Source organism: Miniopterus schreibersii (assembly GCF_964146895.1).
Source record: "Miniopterus schreibersii genome assembly, chromosome: 19".
In the NCBI taxonomy this organism is placed as follows: Eukaryota; Metazoa; Chordata; class Mammalia; order Chiroptera; family Miniopteridae; genus Miniopterus; species Miniopterus schreibersii.
The window spans coordinates 19,887,462-19,902,804 of record NC_138119.1 but is presented as its reverse complement, the minus strand read 5'-3'; the positions used below and the strand labels follow the sequence as shown (position 1 = coordinate 19,902,804).

The following is a 15,343-nucleotide window of genomic DNA, read 5'->3' as shown; positions in this document are numbered from 1 at the left end:
CTCATTTTTAATACGATTTTTGAGGGGTGGGGGAGGAAGCTATTGCTGTGTGAATGCAGACACTAAAAAAAATAAGTGAACAGCCCGGCCCACGTGGCTCAGCAGCTGATGAACGATCCAGGAGATCGCGGTTGGATTCCGGGTCAGGGCACATGCTCGGTTGCGGCTTGATCCCCAGCAGGGGGCGCGCACGAGGCGGCGGATCAGTGAGCCTCATCAAATGTTCCTCCCTCCCTCCCTGTCTCTGAAATCAATAAAGACATATACATTTAAAAAAAAATAATAAGTGAACATTATTTCTACCATCATATGAGTTGAGCTATTTGAGTAGAACCATAAATCTTGAGTTTGTAGGGGTATCTAGACCAACCTGGCGTTCAGTGAGAAACAAGTTAGGAGCAGAGAGCAAATGAGAACCTATTCACTGGGTCGGGACGCTCGGCAGGGCGCGGGCCGCTCCCCGGCTGGCTGCGGGGGGAGCATTTCCAGTGAACCTCGCAAAGCACAGCCGCCGTCAGCCGGGAAGCCTGCGCGCCCCTGCCCAGGGCGCAGCTGCTTAACCAGGTCTCCTCCCTCCGGTGGCCCTTCGAGAAGCGTCGCGTCATCACCAGGCTCGAGCCCCTGTAAAAATTTAGACGTCAGTGTGTGTGCGAGAGAGGAGGGAGACCCCAAGGCCTTCCCCTTTCCCCCTTTTAGCATTTAAATGCCCCGGCGGTCTGGCCGAGCGCAGCGCCTACGCCGTCGCCGCGAGAGCACCGGGGGTGCGGGGCGGCGCGCGAAGCCGTCGGGGGAGGGGAGGGGCCGGGCGGCCTCGGGCGGGCTCCGCGGCGGGGAGAGGCCGCGCTTGGGGGGCGGTTTCTGACTTCCCCTTACAGTTACCCTAATTGGAAGGCTTTTCTGGACCCCCGCGCTGTCTGGCAGGACCCCAGGGCCCTACGGCAGGGGGCGCTCGCAGCCCCGGCGCGGGCACTTTGGGTACAGGGCCTGCGGGAAAGAGCCGCGCCCACGCTCACCGTGAAGGTCACGCCCAGCCTCGGGCCGCGCCCCGTCTGCGGCTCCTCCGAGGGGCGGCTGTCCCGCGTCGCCCGAGCCAAGCCCCAGCCCCGGGTCCCGCCCTGCCCCGCCCCCGTTCATTACTGTCCCGCAGACGACGCGGCGGGGACTGCGCGCCGGGGCCCTGGCGCTCTGAGGATGGAGCGGAGGGCTCGGGGCGCCTCCCGAGAGCCCCGGGGCAGGGGCGGCGGGGCCCCGCCCAAGGACGGCAGGAGGGCGAAGGCCGAGGGGGGCGGCGGGGGCCGCGGGCGCCGGGCCGCCGGGCGGTCGGGGAGCCCCGGGGAGGCCCGCGCGCCCCCCGCCGCGGCAGCCACCGTGGTGGACGTGGATGAGGTCCGCGGCTCGGGCGAGGAGGGCACCGAGGCGATGGCGCTGCTGGAGAGCGAGCGGCCCGAGGAAGGTACAGCGGACGGCGGGGCTCGGGAGGGGCGCGGCCTTTGCGGGGGGACCCGGGGGGCGTCGGATAAACTGGAACGAGCACCGAGGCGGGAGCCTGCTCGCCCCCCCCCCCTCCGGCATGCTCCCAAACGCTTCGGAAGAAACACAGACGACACAACCCAGTACCCTTGGCTCAGGGGCCAGCCAGGCGCGGGAGGCGGGCCCAGCCCGCGCGGCCGAGAAACCCTGCAGCCGGGGTTCGAGGCCATGGGGGAGCCTGTGGGCGCGTGAGCTGGCGGCCCTGGGCAGCTCTGCAGCACCGGGCCTTCCTCATACCCACCCTGCAGGCCCACCCGGAAGCCTGGTCACGCTTCCCTGGGATGATCGTTTTTCTAAACGCAGAGCCCGGCAGAGAAGAGCCAGACCCGAGTTCAGGTCTCAGCCCAGCCGCGCGCTAGCCACGGGCTCATTCCTAGGCGCCTGCCTCAGAGGGTACCTGTGAGGGTCACAGATGAGGCGTCCAGAGCACTGTGCTCAAAGCCTGGAGCAAGGAGCAAGCTCGGTTAAAACAGGACCCCTCAAGCTGAGAGAGAGCCAGGTTAGGTCAAAGGAGGGACTCGCAGGGAGAGGCGTCTGGCTTCTGCAGGTCAAGCAGCCCTTAGGAACACGTTTATCTGCTTCCAGTCCTTTTAATAATGAGCAAAAGGGGAAAAAATTATTACACCTTAAGTGTAGGATGAAGCTTAAAGGAAATTAAATAAGGAATCGTTGCATTACACTGCGTTCTGCCGGCTGTGACGTTTTAACGTGTCCTGGTGACCAGCAATGCAGTACCTGCTGGAGCACCGACAGCTGTGATTTGAGAAGGACTTGTGCAGTCAGGGCCACGTCGTGCGGACCCTGTGAATGCTGTTTTGCCCACGTGATGCCCTTCCATCGGTCAGAAGGGTCCAGTCATTAAATGGTTATTGGGTTCAGTGCTACAGTGAGGCTGAGATTAGAGGGCTTGTATGGGCTTCAGACCACATCGGAGGGGGAGGCAAGGTGTTTCGCTGAGTATTATCATTCCCATAGCACAGATGAAGGAAAATGCTGAGAAATTAAGAAACTTGCCCAAGACCTACAGCGGGGAAGTGGAGAAGCCGGAATTCTAGAGTAAGACAAGCTGGTGGAAAAGCCCCCCCTTGCATAGTGCTGCCCCTGACTTCTGGTCATGGTCCCAGCACTGCCGCCAGCCGGCTGTGGGGCAAATACCTTCACATGTGTGGGCTTCACTCGGTCTCTCCAGCTACCAAGTGACTGGAGCCTGGGGCCCTAAGCAGTGGATGAGACGACTCACTGAGGATGAGGCAGCCTTGCTGAGCCCTTGGCTGGGAGGTTTCTGTGGCTCCCAGGAGGAAGGGAAGCGAGAGGCAGCAACATCCTCACTCAGCACCGCACACCCCCAGCCAGGCTGCTTAAGATCTGGGAGAAACGAAAAGGAGCTTCCCTTTACCAAAATGCTGGAGATTCTTGGACTGTGTCATGTCTAAAGACTCCTCCTGCTTTAACATTGAATGGTTCGCTAGTCACTTAAATGAAACAAATTGGATATTCAAGGAACTCGTTCCAAGTGAGTAATATTTTGTGAGCAAAGCTTCAAGTTAGGTTTTGGGTCTAGGTATTCGTTTTCTGTTCGCATCCCTGAACTACTGTAGGAAGGAATTTCGAGGCCTTCGCGCCGACAGTACACCAGCCCTGGGAACTGCCTTCTCCGATACCCAGCTCACTCTGATGTTCCCATCAAAGTCTACAAACTGCTCTGACCCTAGCAGCAAGGACTTGACCAACATGCACTAGTCAGTGAAGATGGCGAAGTTTTGATACACTTGTTCTTTTTTTATTTTTAAGGCACCAAGTCGTCTGGTTTAGGGGCCTGTGAGTGGCTTCTTGTCCTCGCGTCCCTGCTCTTCATCATCGTGACCTTCCCTTTTTCTGTCTGGTTCTGCATAAAGGTGAGATCCCATGAGGACCCAAGAAGTAATTGCCCGGAGCCTCTCCCTAACGCTCCCCACTCTGTCCGCTCTGCCTGGAATGCCCTCCCACTCACCGTGCAGGAGAGCGCTTACTCCTCTAAGACGTTGCTCAGCTGTACCTGGGAAGCCTCCCTTGACTCCCCTAGACTGTCATTACCTTCCTCCTGCTTTCACATCCATTCTAGCACACGTATAATATTTGTTGGCACCCGGTCTCGCCCATTACCCTGAGAGCCCTTTCAGGACAGAGGCTGCACCTAGGCCATCTGCCCTCAGTAACACAGAGACCAGCCCCAAAGACGTCATGATGCCCAATCTGACACTTCCAGGAAGCTTCTCAGGCAGCTTCCACGGACCGTGAATAACAATCATCTTGGCCCACAGGTGGGACACTTGCTTGCCCCTGAAGTAAATGGAGACCTGCACCAGTTTGGGAAGATTTAGAAGTGCGAGGGATTTGTGGGTGGCGTTGTCTGTGAAATATTGAGGGAAGGGGAATGAGAGCGGGCAGGGGGAGCCTTCAGGCAGGGGTGCAGGCCTGACACCTTTGCTGTGAGAAGAGGAAGGAAAGGGTTGGACAGAAGTAGCCTCAGACCGTGGTGCAGCTGTAAAGAAAGGCTTGTCCAGCCTACAGGGGAACCCCAGGGCAAAGCCTGATTCAGGGGGGAGTCCCACAGTGGGCAGAAATAGCCCCTGCCCTGCTTAGCCATCACCTGGAGCTGCCAGGCAAGAGCGTACCCTTGACTGGAGCATTAAGGATGCTGCTGGGGCCACTGCTGATTGCTCTTCCTCCTATTTTGGGGGGAGAATTTGTGACTAACTGGTGTTACTTTTCCTTTAAGTGTTTGGCAGAATTCACCAGTGAAGATATCTAATCCTGGAGTTTTCTTAGTGAGAAAATTTTAAGCTACTAATTTAATCTTTTACTTGTAGTTCTTTTCAGTTTTTCTTTTTCTTCTTGAGTCAGTTTTAGTAGTTTGTGTATCTATAGGACGCTGTAATTTGTTGGTGTATAGTTCATGGTATTTTCTTATAATATTTTTTGTTTCCTTAAGGACAGTAGTGATGTCCCTGTATCTTTCCTCTTTGAGTCCTTGTTTTAGCGATTTGAGGCTTCTCTCTTTTTTCTTGGTGAGTCTAGCTAAATATTTGTCAATTTTGTTGATCTTTTCAAAGAACCAACTTTTGATTCTGTCAATTCTCTCTGCTGGTTTTCTGTTTTCTATCGCATTTATTTCCACTCTAACCTTCATTACTTTCTTTCTTCCTGCCTTAGGTTTAGTTCACTCTTCTATTTCCAGTGTCCTGAGGTAGAAGATCAGGGTATTATTTTATGATATTTTTCACAGTTTGAAACAAAATAGAAGAAGTGGTATTAAAATATACTCTCCTTTTCTGTTAACTAATAATTAATACATATCGAAGCTAATTATTCAGAAGTCACAGAAAAATACAAGATTGAACATGCTGTGGTAGACATGCTGTGATTTCTTTGATTTAGGGAATGCTGGACATTAGTGGAGCCATTCTTTTTTTAGATAATCATGACTCTTTAATCAAAATTCTGTTCACAGTCTTGAAAATGAACATGGCCAATATACTTTTTCATTGGTTTCTGAAATTCTACATTTACTAAATGTAGATTTTGGCTGCCTAAGTATTAAGTTTTTTCTTGGTTCTCAAAACAAAAGATTCCTGATACCTAGGATTACTCTCATGTGAAGGCCTTTGGAAGACTCTCTTTTTCTTTCTTGGAGTGATTCAAAAGTATTAAATTTCCTTTTAGATTGTACAGGAACATGAGAGAGTAATTATATTCCGACTGGGACATCTGCTTCCAGGAAGAGCAAAAGGCCCAGGTAAGGAACACTTTTTTTAACTCCCTGTAGACTTACCAATTTCTTTAATCCATGCATATTTGTCATATGAACTTCAGATTACATGAAGTAACTTGATTTATGATATCTCCATTTTCTAATCTGTTACTTGTAACATGGTTTATTAAGAAATTCTTCAGAGAGCATTACTACCAGGTCACAATAACCAAGAGAGGGAATGGCTGCAGAGAGCTAAATGCCAGGGCCAGGCTGGCTGGAGTAACAAGTAGCCTTAGAACCCATGGCCAGGCACCAGTTTTAATAGAATGTGTGTATGGTCAGAGTTCTGTGAATTCTCAGAGCAAAGCGGAGCTAATTCAGAGTCTAGAGGGTCAAACCAAAGTATGGGAGATAGGCAGAGTTCAAGGTCCAAGTAAAAAACTGGTCTTTAGTTGGTGGAATTTAAGATACATAGATTGAGCACTTCTTGTACTTCAGATACTGTATAACTCCAGAGATATAAAGGTGGAGGAATGAGACATGGTTTCTGACCTCTAGGGCCTTAATGTCTAGTGGAGTTGATGTTCGGAGGTCCAGGCTGCTAATGGGCACTGATAGAAGTATGGTTAGTCTGGAAAGTCTAGTAGTTGGGGTTTGGGAATTCAAGCGAGCTAGGAAAGCATGAGGAGGAAAATACCAGGGTGCATATATTGGGAAGGATCCAAGTTCCCAGCCAGCTCTACAGAAACAGGTGGAGAATAGAGACCAGACTAGAAGACACAAATCAAAGTTTGAAGATTCATAATCAACAGATGGGTCCACACAAAAGTAGAGCCAGAGCCAGTAGTTCTAGGACAGGGACTACTGGCTGGCTCTAGTTTTTGGCATCCTCGACTGGGGCTAGAAAGGACTGGTAGCTGGGCTGCTTCCCGGAGAGATCCTGGGCTCTGTGAGCTGCTGCTGCTTCTAACAAAGCTTTGGCTCTAAAGGAGCCCACAGTGTCCAGTGGGATCTCAGAAAAATCTCAATAAGTCAACCTGAAAATATTCATTGCACATTGACCCTGAACATTGCATTGGGTGGATGACGAATAATTAACCAAAGAGAAGGCTGGTATCATGATATCGCGATTCTGATTACTTCTGGGGCTCACCATTTAAGAAATACAACATGGAAGTTGCTGGCTCTAAAGTTTGTCACCTTGGTACAGGCATGGATTCAAAATTAATTTTATGAGCACCTAAAAGGCACTAAGTCAGGTAGTAAAGCTAACACTCCTGTCAGTGCGTAAGACATTCCTGTCAGGGAATTCAAATCTAGGGAAGGAGACAGACATGTCACCCCAGAATGTGGAGCAGTCAGCACCATGACCAAGGTGGCCATACCGCCTATTTGCTGGGGCCCATCTCTGTGTATGCCTGTTGTCCTGGAGTACGTTGTAACAGTGCTTTCTTTTCACCCTCAAAAGTATTCCAGATTGAACAACAATTACATGGTAACCTTTGCAACAAGAAACACACTGTAGGGGCAGTGGTGGGATCACCCCATGGCCTGTATATAGTTGCAGGTTAAGAAAAGCAATGCAGTGTGAAACCTGACCCCCCAAAAGTGAACCCCAAACAGTCTCCATGCTAGCCTTTCACCTGTCACCCCCCCACCCCTTCCAGGGCTTTTCTTCTTTTTGCCCTGCCTGGATACCTACCACAAGGTTGACCTTCGTCTCCAAACCTTGGAGGTACCCTTTCATGAGGTAAGCCAAATAATGGATTTTGCTCTCTCTCTACATTTTACATGGCTGAGCTACCAGTTCTGGTCCAGGGCAAAATGACTACTTAAGAACAAAAGTAGAAGAGATATGGACTACGTCAAAATGAAAACCGTACATCAAAGAACACAATCAACAGAATGAATAGGCAACCTATGGAATGGAAGGAAATATTTGAAAATAACGTATCTGCTAACGGGTTAATATCCAGAATATATAAAGAAATATAACAACAAGAAAGCAAAAAAAAAAAAAATTAAAAATGGAAAAGGACTTGTGATGGTTAATTTTATGTGTCAACTTGGCTAAGCTTTGGTACCCAGATATTTGGTCAGAAACATCTGGATGTTGCTGTGTAAGTCCTTTTTAGATAAGATTAATATTTAAATCAGTAGACTTTGAGTAAAGCCGACTGTGCTCCATAACGTGGCTGGGCTTCACCCAATGGGCTGGAGGCTTTAAGAGAAAGATTAACCTCCCCTGAGGAGGAGAGAGTTCTGCCTACAGACTGCTCTCAGACTTGAGCAGCAACATCTACTCTTCCTTGGGTCTCCCATTGACCTACCCTAAAGATCTGGGACTTCTGGGTATATACCCCAAGGAAAAGAAAGCAAAATTTTGAGGAGGTATTCATATACTTACATGTTCGTAGCAAAATTATTCACAATAGCCAAAAGGTGAGAGCAACCCAAGTGTCCATCAGTGGCTGAACAGACAGACAAAATGTGGTGCATACCTACCACCGGAGGTTACTCAGCCTTGAAAAGGAGATTCAAGCATATGCTACATCGTGGATGAACCTTGAGAACATTAAGCTCCGTGAAATAAGCCGGTCACGAAAACACAAATACTGCATGATTCCACTTACATGAGGTACCCAGAGTCGTTAGACTCAAAGAGACAGAAAGTAGAATGGTGGTTACAGGGGTTGGGGGCAGGAATGGAAAAGTGGTTGCTAAATGGGTTTCAGTTTAACAAGATGAGTTTGGGAGATGGGTTGCACAATATGAACGTACTTAGCACTACTGAACTGTACACTTAAAATGGTTAAGATAATAGATTTGATATGTGTATTTCACCATAATAAAAAATTAAAAGGAGATAACACCTAGATTTTTCTATTAGTAATTTAGATTTACAATCCTTTCCTAAATTGTCCCCCACTTTTAGTTTGAAGTTTTTCTCAATCTTTCTCTTGTTAAATAAAAATTACATATATATCAAAGGCTTATTTTAGATAATAAAATGTAAAAAAGGAAGAAATGAAATTTATCCCCAATCCTATTACCTATAGGTATTGATGTTTTGAAGTGTATCTTTTCAGACTTATCTATGTATATGGTTATATTTACAGAAAGGAATATATATCGAACCATACATTGTTTGGTAGCATGATTTTTTTTACCCAACAATTTTTGTGATCATCTTTTCATGTATTAGCTGTGTTTCTACCCTTTTATTTTAAATGGATACATAGCATTCTATTGTATGGATGTATGTACCACAACTTACAATTCCCCATTGTTGATATTCTTTCCAATTTCTTACTACAGTAAGCAATACTGTGAATAACATTCTTGCAGCTAAATCCTTATACTCTGTCCTTGTGATATGATAGTTTCTAAACACGGAGATGCTGAGAACACGCGTCTGTTAGGGTGCGTGGTGTGCGTCACCAGTCTGCCCTCTAGTGTACACCCAGCACGCAGAACATGCGAGTGCTTGTTTCCCAGACTGTTCTTCTCTTTCAGCATATTTTTTTGGCATCAGTTTAAAAAGACCTGATAAACAACTGATGTTTTCATATAAGAAAATTCTTCCTGATTTTTTTTTACAAAAAGATTTACAACAGGACTTCTTTAAATTGTGAGTTCTTTGGTGTAGTTAATAAAAACTCCATAATCTTCAGAAACATGTCTATTTTGAATAAAGGGTGGGCAACTACTATTTCCTTGCTAAAATCTTGCTCTGAGAAAATTCCCCTTGAACACATTTAGTTCCAGTTCCTCTAACCCCGCATGGGAAAGGAGTCTGAGAATCAGGCCTGTCAGCCATACTTTTTTTTTCTGCCTAGGTTGTGACCAAAGACATGTTTATAATGGAGATAGATGCCATCTGCTACTACCGAATAGAAAATGCCTCTCTTCTCCTAAGAAGTCTTGCTCATGTGTCCAAAGCTGTCCAGTTCCTCGTGCAAACCACCATGAAGCGTCTGCTAGCACATCGATCCTTCACTGAAATTCTTCTGGAGAGGAAGAACATCGCCCAAGATGTAAAGGTACCTTGATAATGTTGAATGTGTTGGAATATCTCTTTCTCTCTTATTCACTTTTTTTGTTGGTCATTTATTGAATCTTCCATGTGCCAGACATTCACTGTTGAAGGTGTCACCCCTTACGGAGCTGATAGCTAAGTAAAAGGCTGCACATTGACCCTGAGCCAATCACAGTAACCGTCTAGTGCAGGTTGGGGAATCGTTGCTATTGCTTTTGCTCTTAACTCTATTCCAGCAGCTTTAGACTCACTGTAAAGTGCCCACATAGCACAAAGTGGTGGGAGTGGGAGCTGGTGTCAGGGAGGGGGAAGGCAGGAGGGGTTAAATGCCACCAACAGGAAGGACATGCAAATACCTGTAATTGAAAGCGATTTGGGAGAGAGACTACAGACTCTGGTCCCTAATAAGTGCATTTTAAAACAGATTTAACAAATACACCATCAGTATCGTTTCCCATTGCTTTTAAATATGTTTAAATTTTTTTTTTAAAATTGATTTCAGAGAGAGGAAGGGAGAGGGAGAGAGAAACATCAATGATGAGTCAGCTGCCTCCTGCATGCCCCCTACTGGGGGTCAAGCCCACAACCAGGCAGTGAGCCCCCCCCCCAAATAAAAATTGAACCATGACCTCCTGGTTCATTGGTCAACATTCAGCCACTGAGCCACACTGGCCAGGCTCACTTCCCATTGCTTTTATAACAAATTACCACAAACTTAGAGGCTAAAAGAACATTAATTTAATCTTTAACAGTTTTGAAGGCCAGAAGTCCAAAGTCAGTTTCACTAGGCCAAAGTCAAGGTGTCAGCAGGGCTGGTTCCTCATGGAGGCTGTGAAAGGAGAATCCGTCCCTTGTCTTTCTCAGCTTCTAGCGGCCACCTGCATTTCTTAGCTCACGGCCCTTCCTCCACTGTCAAAGTGCATCATTCTGCTCTCTGCTTGCATCATCACATCACCCTCTCTTCTGCAGTCAGACCTCCCTCTGCTCCCCTCTTATAAGGACACTAATAAGAACCACCCACAGGTTGTCACTGACATCTCAACTCTTCCCTCCACAGGTCGCCTTGGATTCAGTGACCTGTATTTGGGGAATCAAAGTGGAGAGAACAGAAATGTGGGTAGGAAATTAACTGGGAAGAACAATATGATAAATGGAAACATTTTGGTTTCATTTAAAATTTTTTATTTGATATTTTCATTGCATAAGTATGGCTATAACTATATTAGCATAAATTTGGGGGAGAAAAAAGAAAAAATGCCTATTATTTCATAAGCATAACACGATCACTGTGACATTTGGGCAGATTACTTTCACGTTTTCTATGGATTAAAAAGATTTGAGATAAAATTACATAACATTAAATTCCTCCTTTAAACCATTTGAAAGTACAGTTCAGTGGTTTTTAGTATATTCACAAAGTGGTGCAATTGTCACCACCATCTAATTCTAGATCATTTTCATTACCCCAGAAAGCAAGCCTGCACCCACTAGCAGAAACTCCCCATTTTCCCTTGCCTCCCAGGCCCTGACAACCACTCTCTCTGGATTTGCTTCCTCTGGCCATTGGATATAAATGCATTTATACTATATGCGGTCTTTGTGACTGGCTTCTTTCACTTCGCATGTTTTCAAGGTTCATCCATGCTGTGGTGTGGATCAGTCTGTCATCCATTTTTACGGCCGAATACTATTCCATCGTGTGACTGCACCACTATTTATTTATGTACTCACTGGAGGTGGACGTTTGGGTTGCTTCCACTTCGGGGCTATTATGAATAATGCTGCAGTGAACATTCATGTGCAAGTTTTTCTGTGAATACGTTTTCAGTTCTCTAGGAGTGGAATGACTGGTTCATATGGTAACTCTATATTTAACTTTCTGAGGACCTGCCAGACTGTTTTCTATCTATATATTTTTCAGAGTTACATTCAGGGTAAAAATAAAAGTTTGTATCTTTTATGCAGTACATTAAGTACTGTTCTTATTTGGTCAGTTCTACCCTTTTCAAAGTTAGTTCTCTTGGATAAACTTAGATGACTTCTCTTATTATTAATAGTGTGGCTCTTCAAGGCTTTTTTTCATTGTTCAAATTTAATAGCTGGGATTTAGATTAAACTAAGTGGGGGAAAATCAACATAATCCATCAAGAGAAAATTTGTTCTACATATAAAGAGAAGACCTTAGCTCTACTATATAGCATTGGTGATGATAAAAACCTGCATTCGGGGCACTGACCCTTGAGACACTCAGTCCACTGCCTGCCAGAGGTCTCGGGACGGCGCTCTGTTAATCAGGCTTTGCTGGGCACTTTGAAACAACAGTAGGGAAGGTGGTAAGACTGTCTGAAAGCTCCGGCTGCTGAAAGCAGGGCCGCACACCTACCTGGCTACGTTCTTTCTCTTTCAGTAAGGATGTGAGGCTGCCGGCCGGGCTTCAGCACTCCCTGGCTGTGGAAGCCGAAGCGCAGAGACAGGCCAGAGTGCGGGTGAGCCAGCGCTGAGCAGGCCATCGGCCACCAGAGGCTATTCTTTCAGGAGCACCAGAGAATCCAAACGGCCTGCCGGCGCAGAGCATTTTCCCTCTGCTTCCTCACCTCCGTTTGTCCAAGCACTGAGCATCTGGCTCGTGCCCCCAACCCCAACCAACTGAATTAAAATCTCTCTCTTAAAGTGTGCTAGCAGCTCCTGCCTGGCTAATGCAGCACCTTCTTCCCTGTTACACCCTCTCTCGGAAGCCATTGGTAACAGTGACCATCTCCTCCGGCTTGAGTCTGGCCTTTACTCTCTCTCCCTAAAGGCCTCTCACCAAGCTTCCTCCTCCTTCTCTTGTGCTGGCATTTTTTCCTGAGTAACATCAGCCACCTGTCACCTGTAGGTTAATGCCACCCAGACCTGTCTCCCTAGCTCTGCGCCAGCTCTGAGGGACAGCCGTGACCAGGGCCCAGTCTCCTCAACACCAGAGCCGAGCAGGCTGTGCCACTCGCAGCCGCTGCTCAGACAAGCAAAGATGTGGCTGCCAGCAGCTCCTTTCTTGTGTGGGTGGGGCGGGCTGTTGGGAAGGGAAAATGAGGGTTGAGGGAGGCAGATTTCTTTTAAAGAACAGAAAGGTGGGAAAGACCCCTGACCACGGAGACGGTTGATAACTGAGGGGAAGTGGGGGAGGAAGGCAGGCTTCTGGGCAGAGTTGTGTCTAGTCTTCTCTGCCCCCTGTAATGTGGCAAGGTTGGCGCTTTTCCTTCTGAAAGACTTACCCATTCATTTTGCTGGAGTCAGGAATCACCCTTTCATGGATTCCATGGTTTTGCCTGGAACACTGGCCAACCTTTTCTTTATATGGCAAAATCCTACTGATCTTTCAAGGCCCACTAGACCTAAGTAATAACTCCCCAAACACTTCAGTGTACTTGCCAGGGCCCCTGACAAATCCTGTCCTAAATTATAATTCACAGTGTAGCCCCTGGATCAAGATCCTTGTAAACGAAGACCACCTGTTCTAGGAGCAGCACCTGCCACATAACAGATGCTCAGAGATGTACTCGGGCTGAATAGTGATTGACACTTTCAAGGAACAAAGAAGAAAAATCACTCTGCTTTTCTTCACACCTGTCCTCTAGATGATCGCTGCGGAAGGGGAGAAGGCCGCCTCCGAGTCCCTGAGGGTGGCAGCTGAGATCCTCTCGGGCACTCCAGCTGCTGTCCAGCTTCGGTACCTCCACGCTCTTCAGTCCCTGTCCACAGAGAAACCTTCCACCGTGGTTATACCTTTGCCATTCGACATGATAAATTTCCTGTCTTCTCCCAGCAATAGGTCTCAAGGGAGCATCCCCTTCCCAAATCCTTCCAAACTCGTTGAACCACTGAATCCTAAAAAGAAAGACTCTCCCATGTTATAGGAGGAGCGAAGGGTAGGATGACCATGTAGGGGCATCCTTGGGAGTGCTCATGTCCCGCCCTTCCTTTGGTTGCCAGGGAGAATGCCCTTGAAATGTGTGAAGTTACAATGCAGCGACCTACATGAGAGGACAATGAATCGTGTAATGACGGAGAAGCCATCATCCAGTCGGAGTAATTACGCGAAAGAGCTTTAGCCAACATTCTAGTTTGGAAAGAATTTCGAGTCAATATATGGCTAAACTTAGAAGATGTGGTTCAAATGTCCTTTTAGCTGTAGGCCCTCCGGCCCCTTTGGCGAGGTCTTTGCTGCTCCAGGGCCCTTTCTACATGCCCCTGTCATTGTGCTTACCCCACTGTATTGTAGAGTCCTGTACCTGAGATGCAGGCTTCTCTCCAGCTACACTATGAACTCCTCAAAGGTGCATCTTAGTCATTTTCCCCTGGCCACACTCAGCCTTGCACACTCCACCCCCCATAGTCCTTACTCCTAACCCCGATACCTGCACCACAGTGACACTTAAATGTCCCCGAGTGAATGAAAGTAAAAGAGATTTACTTGGTCTGAATATACATAAAGAATTTAAAAGGAATTCTTTTTATGGACACTCCTTTTTTAAATAGAGAAATAAAAGGACAAAAACATTTATCTGATACATGTTGCTTAAAATCTGAGGAAGCATCAATATAAATATGGAGCCAATGTATTTTCAGTGTAGAATCGACCAGCTTGCTTATTTCTCAAACAGTAATAACATTATATGATCTATACATACCCTGAAGTATTCTTTTCTTGTCTAGATATTCCTTACTGTGAATATATTTCTATAATATAATTGGTGTTAATTTCCATTAACTTGCCTTATACAATTAGAAATATATATCTACAGAAAAAAATTAGCCAAGTAAATAAGAATAAATATATATTTATATATCATGAATTTTTTTATAAACTTTTAAAAAAAATCAGTAACATTGCCCTGGCCTGTGTGGCTTAATTGGCTGGGCATCGTCTCATGCATCTTAAGGTCCCCGGTTCCATTCCTGGTCAGGGCACATGCCCAGGCTGCAGGCTCGATCTCCAGTAGGGGACGTGCAGGAGGCAGCCGATTGATGACTCTCATTGATGTTTCTATCCCCCCCCCCTCTGAAATCAACAAAAACATTTTTTAAAAATCAGTAACATTATAAAATATTACTAACATTAAAAAATGTGACTAAAAGGCGTTATGTTAGTAAAATGGGAATTTGCATGTCGCTATAACAGAAAGAAATGGTGGTAGGACCCCCAGTGCTCACTAGTTGGTGATTTCTCTCCTTCAAAGTACCTCTTTACTCTTCATGTTATCTGATGTTGTTATTGGAGATGTCTTCCTGCTCTCCCCCATGGTAATTTTAAATATTCTGCGTAGAAACACCCATAAAGGAGTTTTGCTTATGAATGTTATCCCATTAAACCCTGCTGAACATTATTTCAGAGAGAAATGTATTCTGAGCTCCTAACAGTGGACCTAGAAATTTTTAAAGCATTTTGTCTGTTGAAGACTGGCTGTTTTCTATGTTTAAATAACAGAAACAAGGCCTAAAACCAACGGTGCTTTGCCTATCCTGTTATCTCTCAATCACTTCAATACTCTTTCCCCTTTCCCTCTGCCATTCCGCCTGCCCTCTAAAAAACTACTTAGCAGTCTAATATGGCAGTACATCATGATGCCAACCTCAGGGCCATTTGTCATATGTCTCTAGGCCACCTCCTCACCTCCATCCACAGCTGGGATAACACATTCCAGCCCAACCTTGCTATGCCTTTGACTTGAGCCATGCAATGATTCTTCCCAAGATAATGCAGGCCTATCAGATGATTTCAAAACCTATATATTCATATAACCATGCCAAATTCAGAAAAATGTTTCCATATGTTGGGAAAGTTTTCCCAGATCCTGCTCCCAAGGATCAGACTTGGTTGTGGGGGACTGGCAGTGGTGAAAGCCATGGATCGAAGAGTCTGTGAGGCAATGGGAAATTCTGAAGCCAGAGGAGCAAGCAAAGCTCTAAACCATGTTCAAGTGTCAAAATACAAAGTATGTAATCAAATCCAAGTAAGCCAAAGGCAGTTAATAAAATCTGCCCGAGCCAGGAGTGTGGTGCCA

At 46.5% G+C, this 15,343-nt stretch overlaps 1 protein-coding gene across 2 annotated transcripts; it reads left to right on the top strand.

The window, feature by feature from the left end:
• The first annotated feature begins 1,164 nt into the window (after positions 1 to 1,164).
• Positions 1,165 to 14,123, top strand: NPHS2 (NPHS2 stomatin family member, podocin). Of its 2 annotated transcripts, XM_081120268.1 has the most exons (9): positions 1,165 to 1,453; positions 3,322 to 3,425; positions 5,233 to 5,305; positions 6,931 to 7,013; positions 9,103 to 9,306; positions 10,360 to 10,415; positions 11,710 to 11,788; positions 12,917 to 13,008; positions 13,272 to 14,117. In XM_081120268.1, the coding sequence occupies exons 1-9, from the start codon at positions 1,192 to 1,194 to the stop codon at positions 13,318 to 13,320; spliced, it is 1,002 nt and encodes a 333-aa protein (XP_080976394.1). In that variant the 5' UTR covers positions 1,165 to 1,191; the 3' UTR covers positions 13,321 to 14,117. The 2 variants fall into 2 exon arrangements, with proteins under 2 accessions (XP_080976394.1, XP_080976393.1); XM_081120267.1 differs by having other exon boundaries at positions 12,917 to 14,123.
• Positions 14,124 to 15,343: the final 1,220 nt, after the last annotated feature.